The sequence below is a fragment of the Tachysurus vachellii genome, chromosome 20, assembly GCF_030014155.1.
Source record: "Tachysurus vachellii isolate PV-2020 chromosome 20, HZAU_Pvac_v1, whole genome shotgun sequence".
NCBI lineage: Eukaryota > Metazoa > Chordata > Actinopteri > Siluriformes > Bagridae > Tachysurus > Tachysurus vachellii.
In genome coordinates, this window is record NC_083479.1 from 17550151 (window position 1) to 17576831 (window position 26681).

General features: G+C 38.5%; 1 protein-coding gene across 1 annotated transcript in view; it reads left to right on the plus strand.

Annotated features, from left to right (window-relative positions):
* Positions 1 to 621: 621 nt before the first annotated feature.
* Positions 622 to 26681, plus strand: part of gfra2b (GDNF family receptor alpha 2b) — a 107727-nt gene continuing 81667 nt past the window's right edge. The window contains exons 1-2 of the mRNA XM_060896392.1: positions 622 to 1217; positions 5879 to 6163. Of these exons, the coding sequence (XP_060752375.1) occupies positions 1178 to 1217; positions 5879 to 6163 (325 nt within the window). The 5' untranslated portion in view covers positions 622 to 1177. The remainder of the gene's footprint in view (positions 1218 to 5878; positions 6164 to 26681) is intronic.

Below are 26681 nucleotides of genomic sequence, written 5' to 3' on the forward strand. Positions count from 1 at the left end.
GTATCATGTCTGACCCTGAGCTCTGACTGCAACTTCCTGAGCTGGGATATGTGTACTGTATGTTCTCTGAAATCGGATTATTATCCCTAGTCTATGGGCATGAAAGCCTGCAATGGCCTCAACATCACATATGCAGGTTGTATTCCCACCTCACACTCAGTGTATCCTGGACTCCACACACCACACATGTACGGCATTTATCAGACACACTCTTCCGGAGTGACTTACATTTTTTATTTCAATTTACACAAGTGCGCAATTGAGGGTTAATGGCCTTGCTCAGGGGCCCAGCAGAGGCAGCCTGGTGGACATGGGATTCGAACTCATGACCTTCTGATCAGTAATCCAACACCTTATCCACAAGGTGTATTTACCACATCCCCACACATCGTCTATGTCGTCTATCACCACACTTACAGTACGATACACGATATACTTACTCAAGACGAATGAATGACCGGACTGACTTGAACACGTTTTTTTAAGTCAATTGTGGAATCTTTGGCTTTCCATAGTGCAAAAAAAATAAAAAAAATAACGGGAGACTCAGACACGCGCCACTTCGGTTCAAGCGCAAAAAGAGCAAAACCGAGAGAGGAGACACGCAGAGGCAAGAGAGAGGACACAGCAGAAGAGAAGAGAAATTACACTGCCTGGGAAAACAGCGTCTGATTTACTAACACACTGAGCTTTTATTATTATTATTATTATTATTATTATTATTATTATTATTATTATTATTCAGTGAGTGCAGATGCGCAGTGATGAGGAATTTAGTCTGAATTAGTCTCAGAAGTTGTGACGTGACGTTCTGGGATAAAAATGGCACAAAGAAAAGTTTAAACGGGAAAAATCCGAGGTTTTGTGGTCGTATGGACGGGAAATCAGCATCGGATCTTTACCCCAGGATGTTGTGCTGGACTCCGACATCTCCTCCTAAATAAAGCTACACAACTCTCCTTCTTTTTACACTGGATGTCAAGTGGAGCTACAGGATTTTTATATGTGAAATAGTTCAATAAAGAGCGATTAGGGATGGAAACGTCTCGTTTCTCATTTTAAAGAAACAACAACAACAACAACAACAACAACAACCAAACAAACAAGAAAAAAAAAAAGGAAAAAATAAAAATACAAATAAAAATAGTGGATCACCGCAGGTTCATTCGGATTTATCATGATTTTATTAAATATTCTGGCACTCCTGTTTTTAGCAGGTAAGTCAAAGAAAACACATCAAATAAAGCAAATAAATAATCTAAATTTATCACATTAATGTGACTGATAAATGGGAAAAATCGTCACTTTATATATATATATATATATATATATATATATATATATATATATATATATATATATATATATATATATATATAACCGAAACTGTAGCTGTAGATATTCTGATATATATATATATATATATATATATATATATATATATATATATATATATATATATATAATTATGTTCATATAGTCTGAATTAGTATTTTATATATATATATATATATATATATATATATATATATATATATATATATATATATATATATATATACAATATGTTTGACAATGTTGTACGTATGTTGTCTATGTGTTGCTAAGATTCTTGAATGCTTTTAAATTTGTAATTTTTTTAGTTTTATACAAATTGGAATATATATCCAAATATCTAGAGCTACAGTATTACATATGTATGTGTACGTATATACAATTATGCAATATGTATATATAATTGAATGCTGATAAATCTATTCTTATGTTTTAAACAAAAGTTATTTATTTAAACCAACATCCTATTTGTGTTTACTTTAATGCGTCGGATTGTTGCATGTATAACTTTTACGGATAGTGACCTACGCTCGTCTAGATATTTATTAGTTATTTAATTTCATCAGTCATTGTTTGTTTGCTGTTTTGTATTATTAATTAATTCATTAATTAATCAATTTATTTATTTATTTATTTTCAAATATTCAGTCACATATCAATGCAGAAGGATGAAACATGACGTCATGTAACTTACCTCAAACAGTGTTTGGAACTTACAGTACTAGCAGCCTACAATAGCTACATTTATTAGTCATTATGCTAGTTAGCTTGAACAGCATCATGTTAGCCTAATTTGTAAGGAAAGAAATCTGGTTATAGAGCTCAAAGTAAAGAATGACATTAGAATCAGTATGTTTTGAAGTTAAATCACTGAAATGAAATCATATACAGTACATTCATTATTTAGAGAAGTTAACAAAACACTGCTATGCTAAAGTTAACAGTCAGCAACAGCTAATAATCATTCAACCCAACAAATATTAGCCATTAGCAATAGTTTTTTAATTTAAATTTTTTCAAAAAAAAAAAAGCTAATCACAAAACCATTTCAGGGGAAACTGTAGCTTGTAGTAAAAGAAAATAAGAAATAAAGAAAATATCTTATACTGGTTTAAATTTACAAAAGTTCCAGTATCTCGCTACTCGCTAACAAATATTAGTCACATAAACAGCTAATGTCAGCTAATTGTGTCTTTACAATGTGTTTGACAATTTTGTACCATACCCATAATGCAGTTCTGTGTGCTGTTAAAACTCTTGCTATTACTATAGATTTATACAAATTGGATTATATATTTAGTTGCTGACTGAAGCTAGTCATGTGCTATCTGGATAAATAATCAGCCCAAAAATTCTTCCTAAGTATAAAACTAGCATGTGTTTGTGTGCTATCGGGTGTTTAGCTAGATAATGTTCTCAGCAGAAATCAGCGGTACAATGTTTAATGCTCAGCATGAAATTGGTGACCAAAACACTTCAAGAAAATGAAGGCATTGTATCTAGCATGCAGCCAGTAGCTAACATAGTTAACCAGACACGGATTGGCCGCAAAAGACAAATACATTCTATGGAAAATAACTGTTACTGCGCTTTAAATAAGGGTTCATGAAATCAAATGAAAACATTTATATAGATTTTTATTTTTGAAAAAAATTAGCAGTCCCTGGTCTATTATAGTTGTTGTTTAATGACTAGCTAATGTTAATTTACCTTTAGCAAATCACAGATCACTATTTATGAGCCACTATCTTGCTTCATTCTGTTTTGTAAATATCACACTTCACAGCATCTACTTAGTTAAGGGTTCAACTAGTTAATATTTTGATTAAAATGTCTCAGAAATAAAAAATAAAGTAGCAAACAGTAATGTCTGCTTAGCAGGCTAATAAGAACTGTTTGGCTAGGGTTGATTTGCAGGCTGGTTATTGTGTTTGATATTAGCTTATCCTTATCTGCCTTTATTCTCAATTGTGCTTGTACTAGACTCTTATTTACTTATTTATTTATTTATTTATTTATTTATAATTTGACTGTGTAGTTATTGTGTTATTGACGAGTTAATCAATAATCAGATATTGACATGTGTGCTTTGGTAGTTGCTGTGCAAACCATGAGTGAAGAAGATGATGAACCTAAAACTGGTGGTGGCTAGTCCAGTGGTGGCTCAGTAGTTAAGGTATTGGGTTATGGATTGAAAGGTTGTTTGGCCATCGAGCAAGATTCTTTGCCCATCACCTAATCGTTTTTAAGTCACTTTGGATAAAATTATCAGCCAAATGAGTAAACAGAAAATGTTTAGACAGTAACTGAATGATTAACTGACTCAGAAAGTCAGGAGTTCAAATCTCAGCACTGCCAAGAGCCCACTTGAGCAAAACACTTAACCTTCAGCAGCTCAGATGTACCTTGCTTCAGTTGTAAGTTGTTTTGTATAAATATGTAGGCCAAATGGGGTAAATGTAAATGGAATCTGGGTAATTCTACCGTTCCTCAGTTCTTTCGCATATACAGCAAAATCCCTAGTGTTCAATTAGTTCTTCACTATTCAACATTGAATAAACATCTGCAGTGTTGAATAGAATAGTGTTGAATAAACACCCACAGTAAACTCTGTTATTTCAGAACAGGGATTTATCCAGGAACAAAAATGTCCACAGTGCTGAAAACACGAGCAAATTACAGCCTCAATCCCAGGACACACTTCAAATCTACTTCTGCACAAATTGCAGTCATTCACAAAATGTGAAACTGGTTATATTTCATTTTCAATTAGTTTATGCAGTGTTTTTAACAGCAGCCTTTGCCAAAAAGTTGTTTCTCCAGACTGCTAATGATAGAGGTGAGTTAGCTCAACATGAAAAAAGTGACTAGAGGAATTGATATTTAGAAAGAGAAAGGCTTGCCGAGAACAGAGCTAACAGAAACATTCACTTTTATTCAGTATTCAATTGTTACTGTAATGTTTTTTCAATAATTCAAGAAAAGAAAATCTAATTGTGTAATTTGGTGGCCTGGTGGCTTAGCGGTTAGCACATTGCCTCTAACCTCTGGGGTTGGGGGTTCAGGGTGTGCAAACTCTCTCTGTTGTTCGGGGATTTGCACTGGGTTCACTATTTTCCTTCCCAGTCCAAAGACATGTATTGTGGGCTGATTGCCATCCCTACATTAATATTACATTTATGGCATTTGAGAGACATCCTTATCTAGGGCGACTTACATTTATCTCATTTATGCAACTGAGCAGTTTAGGGATTAGGCCCAGCAGCTTGGCAGTGGTGGGATTTGAACAACCTTTTGATTAATAATCCAACATCTTAACCACAGAGCCACCACTTTCCCAAAGAGTTCCTATAACTTATCCATAGAGTGTGTGTCCAGATGTGATAGGTTGAAACCCTTTCAAGGGTGTCCCCTGCCTTGAGATCTTTAGGATAGACTCCAGGGTCCCTGTTCCCCTGTGTAAGATTCCAGATAATGGATGGACAGATGTAAAATAAATGATAAATGAATTGTCTAGGGGGGGCACGGTGGCTTAGTGGTTAGCACGTTCGCCTCACACCTCCAGGGTCGGGGTTCGATTCCCGCCTCCAACTTGTGTGTGTGGAGTTTGCATGTTCTCCCCGTGCCTCGGGGGTTTCCTCCGGGTACTCCGGTTTCCTCCCCCGGTCCAAAGACATGCATGGTAGGTTGATTGGCATCTCTGGAAAATTGTCCCTAGTGTGTGATTGCGTGAGTGAATGAGTGTGTGTGTGTGCCCTGCGATGGGTTGGCACTCCTTCCAGGGTGTATCCTGCCTTGATGCCCGATGACGCCTGAGATAGGCACAGGCTCCCTGTAGTGAGGTAGTTCGGATAAGCGGTAGAAAATGAATGAATGAATGAATTGTCTAGAACAGCAGACACTTTCTGCACTAGCAACCCACAGTAGCTACCATTACCATTAGTGAAATTTGCATCTTTTAATATTATTCACTATGCTAATTAGCCTAAACGACATCATGTTATCCTTATAAGTAAAGAATGACATTAGAATCAGTATTGTTTTGAAGTTGAAACCCTGAAATCAAATCATATACAGTACATTCATTATTTCGAGAAATTAACAAAACACCGCTATGCTAAAGTTAACATTGAGCAACAACCAATAAGAATTCAACCCAACAAATATTAGCCATTATCAATGTCAGTTAATTGTGTCTTTACAATGTGTTGACAATGTTGTACCATACCCATAATGCAGTTCTGTGTGCTGTTAAAATTCTTGAGTGCTTTTAAATTTGTACTTTGTATAGCTTTATACAAATTAGATTATATATTTAGTTGCTGATTGTAGCCAGTCATGTGCTATCTGGGTAAATAATCAGGCCAAAAATTCTTCCTAAGCATTAAAATAGCATTACAATGTGTTTACATTAAGCATTACAATCTCTGTCAAGTACACAGAATATAGTGTTAGGGTTTGATGCATAAAAAATGGTTTGAGTTAATAAGAACACACTGTTGAAAGGGTAGAATGATCAGATGACTTGTTCCTCTCTGAGCAGATGAGCTGGCTGCTTTCGAGAACGGCGAATGGACAGCCCCCATGGACTGTTTAAGGGCGAGCGAGATGTGTAACCAGAACGCGCAGTGCAGCTCGCGTTTCCGTATCATGCGACAGTGCCTGGTGGGCCGAGACCGTAGCGCCATGCTGGAGAACAAAGAGTGCCAGGTGGCACTGGAGGTCCTGCAAGACAGCCCACTGCACCACTGCCATTGCAAGAGGGGCATGAAGAAGGAGCTGCAGTGCCTGCAGAGCTACTGGACCATCCACATGAGCCTCAACGAAGGTAAACATCAACTTTTGCTATAATGATCTGTTCAATATACCAGGATTTTCCTCATATTCCTATTTAGGATGGATTCATTTGTGTTTGATTTAGAAAGTAAGTAGCTTTGTGCAAAGTTTTTGCTGCTGTTTACTTGCAAAGCCTTTTATTTTAGACAAAGGAAGAATCACACAAGTTCTCATTATTGTCACAATTCTCCTGTTGCATCTCACTTCCCATGGTGACAAGCACCACCTGCTCATGTATTGCAAGATTTTACATGCACGGCAGAGTATAAGTGGACAAGCTAATCCAGAACTAATCCAAAACAGGTGCACACAATCAGGTAGTACAGCAATGACAAGACAAGGGGTGGTGACAGGAGCAAAACAGAAGCAAATGCAAACACAGGCACATGACGCTTGGTGGCATGGGAACCATGCTGTGAAGGAGGAATCCATGACAGCTATAGGTAATCGTATTATTTCTCTCTGGATCAGTTTCATAAAAGATTGCATTGCACAAAAACTTTTTTTGGCCGTTGTGATCGCAAAAAATGCCACGAAATTCCGGAAGGACTGATTAAAATAACATAACGCGATGAAACATCTTGCACAGGCTTATTATGCATCTAGTACGTGTTAGAATTTTACCTATATTAACAAGTGAACAATAGCCTGGTCCTGCTCTAATATCTAGATCTATCCATATCCTAGAGAGCAACAGCGAGTTTGCAGTGAGCTAAACAAAGTATAGAAGCATAAATGTGATCTTGAATTCTAAGCCTGCCAATTTCCTATTTGGGTTAAAATGCTTGGTGCTTAGCACATTTGCTTCACACCTCCAGTGTTAGTGGTTAGATTCCTGCCTCTGCCCTGCATGTAGGGTTTACACAATCTCCCCATGCCTTGGAAGTTTTCTCCAGGTTCTTCGGTTTCCTAACCTAGTCGAAAGACGTGCGTTGTAGGCTGATTGGCATCTCTGAATTGTCCAGAGTGTGTGAATGTGTATGTGTGCAGGTCTGTGTCATCCCTGAGTCTCCTGGGAGAGGAGGATCACGAGTCTGGTTGATCATGATATCATGATACAGTATAAATGCAGAATATTGTAACATGCCTAAGTCTGGAGTCTACACTCACTCTGCTTTATCCGTAATGTTATTTAGCTATTTCTTCTGAGGTTGGCTCATGACCCTGTTTAAAAAGAAGCTCACGCTGTGTAATGTGTTCGGTATTAGACTCATGTATGCAAACACAGCTGAAAGAACTTCCACTAACAGTACTGCTGTGAGTCAGGAATTCTTTGTAAGTGCTTCGGACAGTTAGAAAGCTTATGAGTTATTTAGAGGCTGTAAAAAGAGTGGCCTTCCTACTGTCTCAGCATTACTGAGGTCAAAAGGAACAGTGTACTTTTTTAATATTTTTGTGTTTCAGATGGTTTTATGTTTGTACTGTATTGTAGTGCAACGTCCAGGGCTTTGGGTAGTGCAAAGATTACTGTAGGCGAGTAAGTTTCAATCCTTGAACTGCCACATATCTGCTTTGGAGCTCTCGAATAATATTTATAGAAGACTATAAAAGAAGGAAGCTCATACCAAAGCAAACTTAGCTGAAGTAAGCAACAGGAAGTGATCAAAGACCTCTATGTGGTCCATAGGATCTTCAGTGTTGATAAAGCGTTACTTTAACAACACTGAGGTTTTATTCAGCACACTCCAAAGTATTATTCCTGTTTTACCGTAACAAATTTCCAGCTCTAACAATTTATTTATATATATTTGCTTCAGGGGTTTGGCTCAAGCAGTTAAGGCTCTTGGTTGTTCATCAGGGTTCAAGCCCCAGCACTGCCAAGCTGCCACTGTTGGGCCCTTGAGCAAGGCCCTTAACCCTTTCTACACTAGTGTTCACTGTATCATGGCTGCGCTCTGAACATCCAAATTTCGGATATATGAGAAGACAGAATTTCACTGTGCTGTAATGTACAGTATATGTGACAAAATCTAAAGCCTTCTACTTGAGTTTCCATCTCCAGACCAAACACATACAGTACACATAATTGGCACCCTGTCCAGTGAGTCTCCTTACTTGAACCACAAGTCCCCTAGGATATACTCCAGGTTGCCCACAGAAATCGGAAGGATAGATGAAGTATGACTAAAACGGCAATTGTAATGTCGCAACTGCAGTCTGTCATGATGAAAATGTTTCCATATCATACTGTTACACAGTACTGACACTGGAGACTCCTTCAACAAACACCTAATAAATATTTCCTCAAAGAATTTGTATAATCAGCTACAGATGATGATGTTCAGGTGCATTAATAAAAAAAAGTTGTTTGAGCTGCTGGTGTAGAACATGAATCATCCCATCATGTAAGTTTTAAGGCAATTCAAATGTACGGTTAGTATTTTCTTTGTCCATCATTAAAACTTCATCAAAATGAATTGTAAATGTCTTTCATTCCAGTTAATGCGAGGATGTGGAATTCTAAAGACTGAAGGTTTATATACGTGAAAATATACGTCACAATGCAATGCAAACCGATCGGCCCGATTTCATCTGAAAAGGAAGGTCTGTAGACCTTTATGGAAGGAATGAAGATAATGAGCCATTAATATAGGAGATGTCTGTTTAGATCCTTTATCGACCGTTCAGACACCCAGGAGCAAGGACACACTGAAACAACACAATCTCGACTTATAAGCATGCTCAGCTCTCAGCGGTGTGCTGTTAAAAACCAAAAAAAGGTGATCCGAGGTTCCATACAAAGGTACACAGATATTGTGATCCAAAGAGCTGTGAATACCAGATCTGTATTTGATAAAAGTGAAAGATTTCATTAGGAAGGTCACAGGACAGAACTTCTGGTGATTGGATATGAAGCAAATAATAGATGGGTATCTGTAGGGGATGTTTTCATTTGTGAAAGAAATGCATCTGATACTGTACAGAGAAAGAGAGAGAGAGAGAGAGAGAGAGAGAGAGAGAGAGAGAGAGAGAGAGAGAGAAAGTGGTGAGGCCAAGGGAGAAGTTTGACCCAATAGTTACAAGGAAGAGATATTTTTACTTGCCGTTATGTAGCGCATCACCTTCACCACCAGTAAGCGAATTCTGAGAAAACTGGAAGTGAGCCTCATGGGGAGAAGTTTGAGCAGGTCTGCTTTAACATTTCTTCAGTTATCCCTCTGAGGATCCAGTAAAAGTTTCAGCTCAACAAGAGCAATCTTTATAGGAATTCATTGGCCATTACCTTTCTAAAGGACCTCTTTTTTCCACAGGAGTGTAGCATTGTGCACTTCCTCTCGCACAGATTAGAAATGTAGCACAATACAAACGGTGTAAATGATTCGGATTGGAATAAATACAAATATAAATACAGATGAAATAACAAATAGGAGAAATATCTGTAGATATACACAAGGCATCTGGTTGAAAAGAGATGTATGTAGCAGGAACGGGATCGTGCAAAAGGATACAGCAAAATAATTGAAAAATAAAGAGCATTTTTTTGTTATTCTAGCCATTTTCATGCTAACACACAAGAGTAAAAAAAAAAAACTTTTCGACTCACATCACTCCCACATCAGGTTCAAATCCAAATACACGGATAAGGATACAGATATTTGGAGTACTTAACCGATAGAGATCACAGAGCTGGAGAGTGTCACTACATCACACCCCTAGTGCTGAGAGATTTGTATTTTGGAACAAACTCACACACTTCTATTAAGAGCAGCGATGTGTACGCTGAGACTGACTCCGGACAATATGAGACGATGTCCGGGAGAAAGCAAGAATAATAGTGTGAAACACGGCTTGTTTGGAGTGCAGCTAAAGGATCTGGAGTGTGTACACAGAGTGTGTTTGATTATACAGTGGAAAATGGATATATATCTGCTTCCATTTGTGTATCTTTTTACTGTGGAGTGCTTTTACTCTCGGGATTGTGTTAGCGCCTTTTCCTCACGCTGTTGGTGAGTCGCTATAGGAGTTTAGGCATTAAGATCAACGTGAATTATAGATTATAAACCCATCTGCTTCAGCAGTGCCGCTACAAATGAGTCGTATTGACGCAAGTAATCAATGAGTTACACGTTCAGCATCATCGAGAGGCAAGCTCACTAAGGTAAAAAACATACATGCACACACACAAAACACACACACAAACCTACAAAGCTTCCTTTCATCACAGCACGTGTGTATACAGATATGGCTGGAGGGAAAGGAACAACTGGAATTCACTTAGTGAATGATGAAGCCTGACTATGCAATAAATATGTGTATTAAATTGTACAGTGATTAAATTCGTCTGCTGACCTCACAGCCGCATCAAAGTAAATAAGTACATAATTATAACCTCATGTTTTGGTCAGAAACTGTGATCCGATTGGTTATAGTGCTATTATGAGCAGAAATTGTGATCTGATTGGTTGCAGTGTTATTAGGGACAGAAACTGGGATCTGATTGGTTGCAGAAGTATTGGGGACAGAAACTGGGATCTGATTGGTTGCAGTGTTATTAGGGACAGAAACTGGGATCTGATTGGTTGCAGAGGTATTAGGGACAGAAACTGCGATCTGATTGGTTGCAGAGGTATTAGGGACAGAAACTGGGATCTGATTGGTTGCAGTGTTATTAGGGACAGAAACTAAGATCTTATTGGTTGCAGAGGTATTAGGGACAGAAACTGGGATCTGATTGGTAGCAGAGGTATTAGGGACAGAAACTGGGATCTGATTGGTAGCAGAGGTATTATGGACACAAACTGGGATCTGATTGGTTGCAGTGTTATTAGGGACAGAAACTAAGATCTTATTGGTTGCAGTGTTATTAGGGACAGAAACTGGGATCTTATTGGTTGCAGAGGTATTAGGGACACAAAATGGGATCTGATTGGTTGCAGAGGTATTAGGGACAGAAACTGGGATCTGATTGGTTGCAGAGGTATTAGGGACAGAAACTGGCTACAGTAGCATTTTGGACACAGATCTTATTGGGTACAGTGCAATTTTGGGTGGATACCAGATCTGATTGGTGATCATTTTTGCAGAAACTTTAATTTGATCGAAGCTGTAGAATCTGTGGTCTGATTTGTTACATTCGAAGTAGAGGTGGGACCTTGCATTCTGCAGGGAGTCTAAAGATAAGGATTAGTTTCAAACCTAATATCTGAAATGACAGCCCAAGTTTATGGTGGCATCATGGGGTATATTTGTTGTGGAATAAAAATAAACACACGTTTCTAGTCAAACCGAGCTGTCAAAATGACCAGCATGCACATGTGTGATTCTGACATGTCTAATGCGTACACACATGTTTGTAAGTGAAGTGTCATTAGTAGAAGCCCCAGTGGAATGCTCATTTAAAGGTCTTCTTTGTACACTCTAATAACCTCCTGCTTATTTCAGCAGCATCTGGCTTCCTCTGTGTGTCTCAGGGCACACAATGGCTCCTGTGCTATTGCTTTTTTTTTTTTTCAATCCACCGAACAGTTGGACCCCTATTTTGGGCCGCAGCGGCATCAGCACAGGCCGTCATTAAGATGTTTTCCCAGCGACTCTTTTGTTCTCGATTCCACCATTCTGTCGAGCCAAAAAGCAAGAAGCTTGTGAAAAATACAGGGCACTCTTGGACCGAACAGCGATGATTACAGCACCACAGAACTCAATCAAATCGACCAAGAGAACAGAAAACCTACAATCCCAAACTTTAGGATGCTCACGCACAGACACACTCATGTGGATCCACTCAAAACATGGTTATCTTAGGCTATTCTGTCTGACCGAAGGCATGCTGGGATTTTCTCCCTCAACAGAAATGCACAAATTGACCGAAAAGGTGCAATGGTCACAGAAAGAGGGGCAAAACGGAAAAAAAAGAAATGAAGTGTTTGTCTGAAAAAGACAGACAAAGGAGAAGCCAGGAGAACAGATTGCCTCTGCATTCACATGGAGGAGATTTATTTACTTCACATACAGACAAATCATTTTACGTTTGTTTACCACTTGTTCTAAGCAGAAAATCCAAATTTTTGCTCTCTTGATTTCTACACTTAATCCTGCAACAGTGATTCCTTGATATTGAAATATTGCAAAGCTAAGAACTTTAGACATTTTCTATTTTTTTTATTATATGCCTTACTGAAAACTGCAGACATTCCTGAAATTAACCATACAATATACAGTACGGCACTTTTTGATAATCGTATAGAACGTTCTTGCGTGCTGGAGCATTACAAATCCCTTCACTAGAAACTAGAAACTTGTTCCATTACGACATGGATTGACAAGATTACTGAAGATCTCAAGTGTCCTACACAGAGTCCTGACTCTGAATCTTTAGGAAGAACTGGAACTGACTGCACTTCAGATCTCCTCACCATCCCAACATCAGTGTCTCATCTCACTAATGCTCCTGTGGCTAAATGACACAGATTTATGCTCCAACATCCAGTAGAAAACCTTCCAGAAGAGAAGAGTGGAGCATTTTTACAGTAAAGGGGTATAAATCTGCAATAGGATTTTCAACAAGAACATATGCATGCGATGGTCAGATGTCTAAAAATATTTGGCTATATAGAATATATTTCCATTTGCAAAGCCTCGATCAAATGTGATCACATCTGGTTGACATGATCCAATCATTTAAAGGTTTAATTCTGCATCATGGACATAGACATACTGTAACAGCCAATATCTGTTTACCAACTCAGCTGATTAGGCTTCAGTCTGTTTTGATACATCATGTCATGTATGTATCCATCAACTTGATTAATGCCTGACATTCACTGTGGCAGACAATCAGACTTAAACTACATCTAGAAATACAGTCATTTTATTGTGGCAAGTCTCCAGTCTCTTTACTATGAAGTGGCCATTTGGCGTTCCTTCTCTTCTACTGGTTGCATTGGTAATAAATGGTTATCATTGGGTGGAGCAACTAGCATTATCCCTGACAGCAAATCAGTTTTCCTGCTACTAAAATGTGTGTACAATTCAGCATTATATCATACGAGATGAAGAAGACTCTAGCGTCTTCGATCCCATTAGTAGCTGCTACACCGAGTCACACCGTATTTGCATAAAGTTCAACTTTTTTACTTGGTCACGTCACTGGCCACGCCCACATCTAGTCGCTAACACTTGCTGTTGCTTGTGTCGATGGATGTCACCAGGTCTCACTGAAGACCTGCTCTGTTTAAACAGAGTGTCGGAACTCAGAGAGCCCACCTCCAAGTGGACATATCGCAGGGTGAACCGCACTCTTAGACTGTCAGCCGAATATTAACTATTTAACTTTATCTATTTAACTTTACTGATAACACTATAATTGATACGAATAAAGCAATGAGAAGATTCTCCAGACCTGGATGAGAATGAGCAGTTAATCAGCCAACACTTCCATTGAGCTCAAGGAAAAATCTCTAAGTCAAAAGCAATCAGATGAAAAACCCAAAAGAGCATCCCCATGCAACCCAAAAAGTTCTTCTCCTCCCCAGAAAATCTCCTCAATATATACCCTGGCACCTCTAGGTGCCTTCTATACTTTCTCCACCCAAATCCCTTTGTCTAACCTCGGTGATCAGAGAACTCAGACTGATGGCTGTCCTCATGCTGAACCTTGCTGCCCTGAGCTGGGAACTCCTGCTTCTCCTCCATCTCCTCCTTCCCCAGCTTCAGCATCTCCTCCCTCTGAGTCTGAACCTGGATCTCCAGATTACACTCCTACTTCTCCTAGGCAATGGCGTAAGTTTGATTTTGACATTGGTGGGGACATAATTTATTTGACATTGGTGGGGACATAATTTATTTGACATTGGTGGGGACATAATTTATTTGACATTGGTGGGGACAACATTCCCTGTATTTTGTGCATAAAACTGTTGTTATAAGAATACTTTCTTACTCACATACCGGTAGCTGCATAATCACGTTGCATATTGCTTCATACAACGGAATCTAGCTGCAGCCTCCGACCTCAACACATTAGCGAGAAAGACAAAGCCAATCAAACAGCGACGTGGGTTAGAGAGGCAGGACTCAAAAAAGGCAAAGGCCAATCCTTTTAGAGAGGTGAGTTACAGAGGTGGGATTCATTGCTGGGGGTAAATCTGTTAAACGTTTGTGTTCCACAAGTTGCGCTATTTTTTACAGTTAAATGAAATAAGTAAAAAAGCACAAGACACAGACGGACCATGGTTATGTATAAATATATATATAGGCTTGGTCGAATTATTGCTAGGGACAATTGAGTGTTTCCTGGATATTGGTAGGGACATGTCCCTACCGTCCCCACCCAAATCGACGCCCTTGCTCCTAGGCCTGATAGCACTGAGCCTAGCTTCTTTTACTAAGTTTATGATTTCAATAAACCTCCTTTTTTGTTAACACTTTGACTCAAGTGTGGTTTATGTATATGTATTTGTTAATCATATATTACCTTAAAACTATTACAACATCTGGCCTATTCCCATATGTCTTATGACAACAGTTGTAATATTTTATAAGGCATACTACTTTACTTTGGCACATTCTTGTTTTCAAGATTTTTCACAAGAGCTTGTTCAACTGTCCCTGGCTCAGCATGGTCATTGTAGCAAGTATAAAAAGCAAATAACATTTCTGAAACATATTGTTGGTTTGGTCTTAAAGTGCATTGTAAGCAGGAAAAAAAAACATTTGTGAAAAAACGTTTTGAGAATTTAGTCACACTAACCGTTAGCTTTTCCCAAACTGCCACAACAAACAGATTTGTCACAATAAAATGCAGGAGATCATTTCACAGTTCAACAGTTTAAGAGTCCCATTGTCCATAACTTCATTACTCAATCGCATTAACTTAAAGAACCTCAACTTTTTCCTATCGCGAAGCCCCGCCCACTTCACTATGTCAACTGCATTGGCTCTGCCCCGCCTTTTTACTGCTGTAAATTCAAGCCACATCACGTTGCTGCAAGTATGAGCACTGAGTCAGAGGAGAAAAAGAAAGAAAGAGACTGAATTATGAAAAAAATGGATGAGGCGAGAAAAAAGAGAGTGAAAGTATGAGAGGAAATGGACTGAAAGAGATTGAGGGAGATTAAATGGCATGGGAAGTGACTGAGACTGAGACTGAGCCAGAGGAAAAAAAAATATTATATTTGACAGATTGAAAGGAAGTGGTTGAGCGAGAGGAAGAGGAGGAGAGAGAGACAGAGAGAGAGAGGGAGAGAAAGAGGAAGAGGAGGAGGAGAGAGAGAGACAGAGAGAGAGGGAGAGAAAGAGGAAGAGGAGGAGGAGAGAGAGGGAGAGGAAGAGGAGGAGAGAGAGACTTTATAGAGAGAGAGATTATAGAAGGGAGTTTGGAGTAGGGCGGAAAGAAGTGATAATGATGAAGAGAGAGTTTAAAAAGAAAATAAGGCGGGGAGAGGGAGTTTATAATGAAAAGAAAAGAGAAATATAGAGAAAGAGAGGAGAGTGAGCAATAGCATAGTTATGAAAGAGAACTGTTAATGATAGCACGCGAGAGAGAGAGAGAGAGAGTGTGTGTGTGTGTGTGTCTGTGTGTGTGTGTGTATGTGTGTGTGTGAAAGAGATGGAGGGGATTTTAAAAGATAATAAAAGAATTTACAGATATAAACATTTCAATGGTTTCTATTTAAGGAACTAAACTGAAGAGCTGTCTAAATCCTCCATGTTCCAAAATTAAACAGACACCAATATTTTAGTAACAGAGCTTTCCTCAGAAAGTGCAGCATACATACAGTACAAAAACTAGCACATTATAAATAATAAGCTCAGTTCAAATCAGTCAGTGACACTGGAATAATGTGATAAAATAAAGATTTACTGATGTCACCCTGTGGCTTCTTCTGACATTAATGTTCTTTTAATTATATTATATATATAATCTTATACATAAGAATGATAAATATCCTATACATTTCACAAAAATCTGTTTTCAACCACTATGTAAATCACAATTCCCCCCTAGCCCTGTAAGCCCCGCCCCTTCATCCTAGACACCGTCCCATATTACATCCCGGAATTTAATTGGATGTTCTAATTGATGATGCGATAACACTTACATTTACATTTACATTTACAGCATTTGGCAGACGCCTTTATCCAGAGCGACGTACATAAGTGCTTACATCTCTATCATTGGATACGTTAATGCCGGCTCACTAAGTTACATACTTAAGACACCATGAGTTTAAAACATTGTTCAAGTTACAAAAGTGTCTTTTTTTTCTTTTTTTTTTTTTAATAAATGCAAAAGATAGGGAAAGAAGTGCTAGTTGAAGTGTTTCCTGACTAAGTGTTACATGTCTAACAGTATCTCATATTTTCTGCTGAAATCTTCACCTTCCTGTTTCTTAATTAAGCAATAAAAAAGGTGTTATAGGGAAGTAATCAAGTATTAAATATTGTGTGAAAGAGTGATTACAATTTGTTATTTTTTTAAAGAATGACTACATTTTTATCCATTTATAGTTATGTGTAAAGTTGTGGAATGTTTTGCAAGTTTCATGGATGCAGATTTAACCATTCTGGTGATTTAAACATCAGCTAATTTTATTCAATTATGTACAGTATCAATCAGGTCATAGTCCCATATTCATGGCTCATTTGTCCTGTCTTTCAGCTGCCATTTTTTTGTCCTTCTTTCCTGCGGCTCTTCTTGTTTCTCCTCTGTCCATGTTCCTCCTCCTCTTCCATCTCTCATTCTCCCCTTTCTCATCAGTTTCTTTTTCCTTTGCTCATTTCTCTCATCTGCTCCTCTTCCTCATCCTTTCTACGCTTTCTCTCATAGTCCTTCTCTCTCTCTCTCTCTCTCTCTCTCTCTCTCTCTCTCTCTCTCTCTCTCTCTCTCGCTCTATGCGCTTCAAAGTTCTGTCAGTACCAGCAGTATCTCAGTGTGATCTCTGACACACACAGAGTCATGCTGGGAGAGAAATCACCTACAGAGGCTCCGAGTTTAGAAACACAGAGCTGGACACATTTCTGTGTTCACACCCGACTGGGTGAATCCCCCCATCAAAAAGAAACAGGAAAAAGAGAATGACAGAGAAAAAAAAACGAGCTGGAGACGGAGAGAAACACTCTGGGAGAGTAAACTGTCTCTGTAAGGAAAGTAGAGTCCAGAGACAGCAGGAAGCTGGATGGGAGACAAAAAAAAAAATTATGACAGAAGAACAAGGAGAAGGAGAAAGCTAGAAAGGACAGAAGACAGAGAGGAGAAATGAAAAAAGGTATCAAAGAAAAAAATAGGACATTAGAGACAAAGAATAAAATGGATAATAGAAAAGACAGATCTGAAAGTGTCTCTCGCGGTCGGCCGCATTGACGGAAGCAGCAGCAGCAGAACGAATAATTCTTTTTCATGTGTAGCTCAAATGACGTAACGTTTCTTTGAGCTCAGCACAACAGTTCCAATCCGAAGTGCTGTTTCTAGGCCCAAAACGTAATTTAATCACAAACTCCCTGTCCATTTTATTAGGAACCCCTATACAACTGCTCATTCATGTAATTATCCAATCATCCAATCACGTAGCAGCAGTACAATGTATACACTCGTGTAGATACAGATAACGAGCTTCAGGTAACGTTCACATCAAATATTAATGGAGAATGTGGAAAGAATTGAAAGAAAGAAAGTGATTTTGGTTGTTGGTGCCAGATGAGCTGATTCCCTGGTGCCAGATGAGCTTGTTTGAGTATCTCGGTCTGTTCAAGAAAACGGAGATGGAGTGAGCGATAGATCTGTGGGTGAAACTGGGCACCTTGTTGATGAGAGAACTCAAAGGAGAATGGGCAAAGTGGCTAATAGGAAGGCTGTGGTAGCTCCAATAACAACTCTTTATAAGCGCTTAAGTGGCACAGAAGTGGCACAGAAGTGGCGCATGCGTACGGCTTACACACGTACGGAGACAAGGAACCATGAGGTCACCGGGTCATGGAGTTAAAATAAGACATTAAAGTTTAAGGATTTAGTTCGAATCTCTTTAAAGAGATTTAGCACACAAAGGGTTTGATATTTGTTCTTTTTTTGTTGTGATTTTCTGTCTTTTTCTAAGTCCTTAGTTAAAGGAGCCACAAGCTTTTACGATGTGGAGGTCTGGTATTGTGGAGTCACAAACATCAGTGGAGGAAACAATTACCTTTAATTTAACTAGGCTTTTACATTGAAGCTTGAGGTTGTTGAATTATTATAGCAGAAGGCAATGGCGTAAGTTTGATTTTGTCATTGGTGGGGACATAATTTATTTGACATTGGTGGGGACATAATTTATTTACATTGGTGGGGACATAATTTATTTGACATTGGTGGGGACATAATTTATTTACATTGGTGGGGACATAATTTATTTGACATTGGTGGGGACATAATTTATTTGTCATTGGTCGGGACATAATTGATTTGACATTGGTGGGGACATAATTTATTTGTCATTGGTCGGGACATAATTTATTTGACATTGGTGGGGACATAATTTATTTGACATTGGTGGGGACATAATTTATTTGACATTGGTGGGGACATAGTTTATTTGTCATTGGTCGGGACATAATTTATTTGACATTGGTGGGGACATAATTTATTTGAAATTGGTGGGGACATAATTTATTTGTCATTGGTGGGGACATAATTTATTTGACATTGGTGGGGACATAATTGACATTGGTCGGGACATAATTTATTTGACATTGGTGGGGACATAATTTATTTGACATTGGTGGGGACATAATTTATTTGTCATTGGTGGGGACATAATTTATTTGACATTGGTGGGGACATAATTTATTTGAAATTGGTGGGGACATAATTTATTTGTCATTGGTGGGGACATAATTTATTTGAAATTGGTGGGGACATAATTTATTTGTCATTGGTGGGGACATAATTTATTTGACATTGGTGGGGACATAATTGATCTGACATTGGTGGGGACATAATTTATTTGACATTGGTGGGGACAACATTCCCTGTATTTTGTGCATAAAACTGTTGTTATAAGAATACTTTCTTACTCACATACCGGTAGCTGCATAATCACGTTGCATATTGCTTCATACAACGGAATCTAGCTGCAGCCTCCGACCTCAACACATTAGCGAGAAAGACAAAGCCAATCAAACAGCGACGTGGGTTAGAGAGGCAGGACTCAAAAAAGGCAAAGGCCAATCCTTTTAGAGAGGTGAGTTACAGAGGCGGGATTCATTGCAGGGGGTAAATCTGTTAACCGTTTGTGTTCCACAAGTTGCGCTATTTTTTACAGAACGCTGTTGTAAAATATTTTTCAACTTATTTAATGATTCCTGGATAAATGTTAAATGAAATAAGTAAAAAAAGCACAAGACACAGACGGACATCAGTGGTTATGTATATACTGTATATATATATATATATATATATATATATATATATATATATATATATATATATATATACCTGTAGGCTTGGTCAAATTATTGCTAGGGACAATTGAGTGTTCCCTGGATATTGGTAGGGACATGTCCCTACCCAAATCGACGCCCTTGGCAGAAGGACATCAGGCTTCAATCCTGATAGCCAAAGTACAGGAAACAGAAACTCTCAGGCTGAAATACAGGCCATGCTGCTGTACACACACACACACACACACACACACACACACACACACACACACACACACACACACACACACACACACAGGAATTAGTCTTGCTAGGCAGAACCAACCAGATTTCCTACAGAAGTTTTACACCAGAGGACATTGTGAACAGAAAGACTTTTAATTTAGTGAGAAAGGCTTCACCCTCAACGGCTTGGTAGAGATGACACGCAGCTAGCAGAGCTGTGTATTACTTTACAATCTGTCAATACTTTTTCACAATGTAACACGGTTTAGGGTAATTTAGCCTCTGTGCTAGCATTATGGTTTCACCTCTGACACCAATTAGCCATAATGCTAACAGTGGGAACACACACACAGCTCTGGGTGCTAGAAGTATGTTAGCATGCTGTAGATTTTGAAGAATATATATATATATAATATATCAGTATATATTTTAAAAACATATTGACTTATTGCTAGAGTTCCATTTCTTCACTACTGTAAATTGCACTTTGCTAATCATCGTTTCTTTGCATTAACAAGAGGATCAAGGTGTTTATCCAAGGGACTAGGGGCTTCAAGACAACACTATTTAATGTAGGTTTATCAGACTGCAGCAGCCTGGTAGAGATTCGTTCTATCAGAGTGAACTTTTTTTTTTGCCCGTACACTTTCCTATATGTGTGTGGGCGAGCACTGAGGGCAATTATGTAATTACTGAGAGACACAGCGCAGCCTGCGTGCCCGCGCGCCACTATGCAAATCCTTATTTTCAGCCATTCATGCTAATTAGGGGATTATATCGCACCCGGAATCCGAGAGACTTTTAAATGTAAAAAGTGTTTTAGGACACAGCCAGGTCCGCGTTTTAGATATTTGTCTGCAGAGAGACGACCGTGCTTCGCACAAAGTTTTAATTAAACCAGTACGCAGGTTTGGGACAGAAGTCATCAACGCCAAACACACAGAAGCACACGGACATCCCGACTACAGATTCATTTAGCTTCAACACCTCAATCCATCACACAGGAGAAGTGAGCTGAATAACCGAGTTGATTCGAAACCATGCTGTGACTCACGGCTTGTCTGTTTGGTCTTTATTTATTTAGTTATTTATGTATTTATTTATTTCTTTATTTTTTATACAGAACGTGTGTTATGCGTGACTAATTGCTTATTCCAAATATAGTTCATTAGGAACAGTGTTGATTAGCAGCTTTTTTATTTTTCTGAAATTTGAATGATTTATAATAATAAATAAGCCATATGTAAAAAAAAATAAATATAAATAAATAAATAAATAAATAAATAAATAAATAAATAAAAGCTGGTACAAAAACAATCATACGAGAGTCAAGAGTCAATGTTTCTCCAGGACCATGGTGCTACATAGAACAAAGACAGAGCTAAGGATAAGTAAGTTAGTCCTAGCCACATACAGTAAAGTGCAACTGTGCAACCTGGTACAAACAGTGTGAGACAAAAGACAAAAAGACAATACGCAGCCCTGAGGGGCTCCAGTACTCAGTGTGGTGGTGCTGGAGATCCGGTAAGGTCTCCCAGTTAGGAAGTCCTATTTGCAGACGGAGTGTTCATTCCCAGCAAGCTCAGCTTCTCAATTAGGTGCTAAGGGATGATTGGGTTGAATGCTGAACCTAAAGTCAATGTATAGCATTCGTACGTAAGTGTCTTTATTGTCCAGGTGGGTGAGAGCTAAGTGAACTGCCGTGGCAATGGCATTGTCAGATAAGTGGTTTGGACGATATGCAAACTGTAGGGGGTCCAGTGAGTGTGGTAACTGGGTCTTGATGTGCCTCATGACGAGCTTCTCGAAGCACTTCGTTACAATGGGGCAGGACACTCTAGACTTCTTTGTAACGGGGACGATAGTGGTTGTCTTGATGCATGTAGGAACAACAGCACTGCTCAGGGATAAGTTATAGATGTCAGTGAAGATGTTCACTAGCTGTTCTGCACATTCCCTGAGCACCCTGCCAGGAATGTTGTCTGGTCCAGCAGCCTTCCGTGGGTTAATTCTGCATAGAGTTCTCCTAACGTCAGCCGGAGATAGTACCTGATTGTTGGGGGGGAGGGATGATCTTCCTTGCCGCTACGTTGTTCTGCACCTCAAACCGAGCATAGGAGTAGTTCAGTGCATCTGGGAGGAAGGCATCACTATCATAGGCCGGTGAAGCTTTTTTTTTTGTAGATCGTGATCCCCTGTATGCCCTTCCACATGAGCTGGGGTGTCTCCGCTGTCCTGAAAACACGTATACAGTGGTGTGAAAAAGTGTTTGCCACTTCCTAATTTTTTATTTTTGCACATCCGTCACAAATGTTTCCGATCATCAAACAAATTTAAATATTAGTCAAAATGAACACAAGTAAACACAACATGCAGTTCTTAAATGAAGGTTTTTATTATTGAGGAAAAACAAAATCCAAACCTGATGAGATGGCCCTGTGTGAAAAAGTGTTTGCCCCCTAAACCTAATAACTGGTTGGGCCACCCTTAGCAGCAAGAACTGCAATCAACATTAGTGATAACTTGAAATGAGTTTGTTACAGCGCTGTGGAGGAATTTTGGTCCACTCATCTTTGCAGAATTGTTATACTGTAATTGAGCCACATTGGAGGGTCTTTGAGCATGAACCACTTTTTTAAGGTCATGCCACAGCATCCCGATAGGATTCAGGTCAGGACTTTGATTAGGCCACTCCAAAGTCTTCATTTTGTTTTTCTGCAGCCATTCAGAGGTGGACTTGCTGGTGTGTTTTGGATCATTGTCCTGCTGCAGAACCCAAATTCACTTCAGCTTGAGGTCACAGACAGATGGCTGAACCTAAAGTCAGACAGATGGCTGCACATTGTCTTTCAGGATGTTTTGGTAGACAGCAGAATTCATGGTTACATTAATCACAGCAAGTCTTCCAGGTCCTGAAACAGCAAAACAGCCCCAAACCATCACACTATCACAACAATATTTTGCTTTTTCTGAAACGGAGTGTTACTTTGATGCCAGATGTAATGGGACACACACCTTCCAAAAAGTTCAACGTTTGTCTCGTCAGGCCACAGAGTATTTTCCCAAAAGTCTTGGGATCATCAAGATGTTTTCTGGCAAAACCGAGACAAGCCTTTATGTTCTTTTTGCTCAGCAGCCTTTTTCGTCTTGGAACTCTGCCATGCAGGCCATTTTTGCCCAGAGTCATAAACACTGAACTTAACTGAGACAAGTGAGGGCTGCAGTTCTTTGGATGTTGTTGTGGGGTCTTTTGTGACATCTTGGATAAGTCTTCGCTGTGGTCTTTTGGTCGGCCGGTTCACCACTGTTTCTACAGTATGTTTTCGCCACTTGTGGATAATGGCTCTCACTGTGATTCACTGGAGTCCCAAAGCTTTAGAAATGGCTTTATAATCTCTTCCAGACTGATAGATCTCAATTACTTTCTTTCTCATTTTTTCCTGAATTTCTTTGGATCTCGGGCATGATGTGTAGCTTTTGTAGGTTTTGTAAAGTGTGAAAAATGTGCAAACGTGCACCTTTTACACCACTGTACACATATACAACTGAAAACACCGAACACACAGTCATGCACAATCATTCAGAGCCATACATGGTCATACACAGTCATACACAGCCATACACAATCATTCACAATCATACACAACCATACACAAGTCATATACAGTCATACACAATCATACAAAGTCATACACAGTCATACACAATCATACACAGTCATACACAGTCATACACAATCATACACAATCATACACAGTCATACACAATCATACACAAGTCATATACAGTCATACACAATCATACACAGTCATACACAGTCATACACAATCATACACAAACATACACAGTCATACACAATCATACACAGTCATACACAGTCATACACAATCATACACAAACATACACAGTCATACACAATCATACACAGTCATACACAATCATACACAAGTCATATACAGTCATACACAATCATACACAGTCATACACAATCATACACAGTCATACACAATCATACACAAGTCATATACAGACATACACAGTCATATACAGTCATACACAGTCATACACAATCATACACAATCATACACAATCATACACAATCACTCACAGTCATACACAATCATACACAGTCATACACAATCATACACAATCATACACAATCATACACAGTCATACACAATCATACACAATCACTCACAGTCATACACAGTCATACACAATCATACACAATCATACACAATCATACACAGTCATACACAGTCATACACAATCATACACAATCATACACAGTCATACACAATCATACACAGTCATACACAATCATACACAAGTCATATACAGTCATACACAATCATACACAGTCATACACAATCATACACAGTCATACACAATCGTACACAAGTCATATACAGTCATACACAATCATACACAATCATACACAGTCATACACAATCATACACAATCATACACAGTCATACACAAGTCATATACAGTCATACACAATCATACACAATTATATACAGTCATACACAATCATACACAGTCATACACAATCATTCACAGTCATACACAGTCATACACAATCATACAAAGTCAAACACAATCATACACAGTCATACACAATCATACACAATCATACACAATCATTCACAGTCATACACAATCATACACAATTATATATAGTCATACACAATCATACACAATTATATACAGTAATACACAGTCATACACAATCATACACAGTCATACACAAGTCATACACAGTCATACACAGTCATACACAATCATACACAGTCATACACAATCATACACAATTATATATAGTCATACACAATCATACACAATTATATACAGTAATACACAGTCATACACAATCATACACAGTCATACACAATCGTACACAGTCATACACAATTATATACAGTCATACACAATCATACACAGTCATACACAATCATACACAATCATACACAGTCATACACAATCATTCACAGTCATACACAATCATACACAATCATACACAATCATACACAATCATACACAGTCATACACAATCATACACAGTCATACACAATCACACACAGTCATACACAATCATACACAATCATACACAGTCATACACAAGTCATATACAGTCATACACAATCATACACAATTATATACAGTCATACACAATCATACACAGTCATACACAAGTCATACACAGTCATACACAATCATACACAATCATACACAGTCAAACACAATCATACGCAGTCATACACAATCATACACAATCATACACAATCATTCACAGTCATACACAATCATACACAGTCATACACAAGTCATACACAATCATACACAGTCATACACAAGTCATACACAGTCATACACAGTCATACACAATCATACACAGTCATACACAATCATACACAATTATATATAGTCATACACAATCATACACAATTATATACAGTAATACACAGTCATACACAATAATACACAGTCATACACAATCACTCACAGTCATACACAATCATACACAGTCATACACAATTATATACAGTCATACACAATCATACACAGTCATACACAATCATACACAGTCATACACAATAATACACAGTCATACACAATCACTCACAGTCATACACAAGTCATACACAGTCATACACAGTCATACACAATCATACACAATCATACACAGTCATACACAATCATACACAGTCATACACAATCATACACAGTCATACACAATCATACACAGTCATACACAATCATTCACAGTCATACACAGTCATACACAAGTCATACACAGTCATACACAGTCATACACAATCATACACAATCATACACAGTCAAACACAATCATACACAGTCATACACAATCATACACAATCATACACAATCATTCACAGTCATACACAATCATTCACAGTCATACACAATCATACACAATCATACACAATCATCTATCTATCTATCTAGTATGCTCCAATTTTCTTTATTGTTTAAACGTTTATCTATATATCTTTGTTAACTATATGTGTGGCAAAGTTATTGGCACCCTTTTAGTTAATACTGTGCTAATTCCCTCCTTTACCAAGATAACAGCTTTGTGTCTTCTACTATAAGGCCTGATGAGTATGGAGAATCTTAGACCATTCATCTACAGTATAAAAAATCTCTCCAGATACTTCACATTTCAAGGTTCACGTTAGTTTATGTTTGTGTGTGTGTGTGTGTGTGTGTGTGTGTGTGTGTGTGTATTCACTGATCAGCCATAACATTCCAACCACTGACAGGTAATCAATCATTGCTAATCTTGTTGCATGGCATCTGTCAAGTAGTGGGCATTGTTCTTCTGGGAAACCTTGGAAAAATCCATGTGGATGTTAATTTAACATGTACCATCTAGCTAAACACTGCTGCAGACCAAGAACACCTCTTCATGGGAGCCCTGAGAGAACATTTAAACAAGCAGACCTCCTCATCTTCATTCATGTTCATCAGAAAAGGGAAAACAGTGTGTACTTCAGTTTTGGCTGAAATGATCTTTTAAAACAGCTCAAAGAAGGCAGTAATGGATCTGCGCTAGTCTGAGAAGACCAGACGTTTCCTGTGACAGTCTGTGCCCCTGAGGTGTGAGTCTGTTGAGGATGAACTGAGATTTTATGTAGTAAAACTGGCACTGCGAAGGGACAAAAGATTTGCTGGCGTAAATGGCTCGGACCTCTAACATGAATCTCAGTGTCAGTTTTAAAATTTATATTTTGCTACTTTCTCAGTTTCATAAAGCTGCTTTTTCACGGTTTTTTGTTTTTCATGGAAATTTCTGATCACATTCCAGCTCAATATGGTGTGTGGGTTAGAAACAAATTTCTGTCATAAGCCTGTAGATGAAAATGTTATTAGCCTGATGCAAACTATATATTCAATCAGACCTCCCC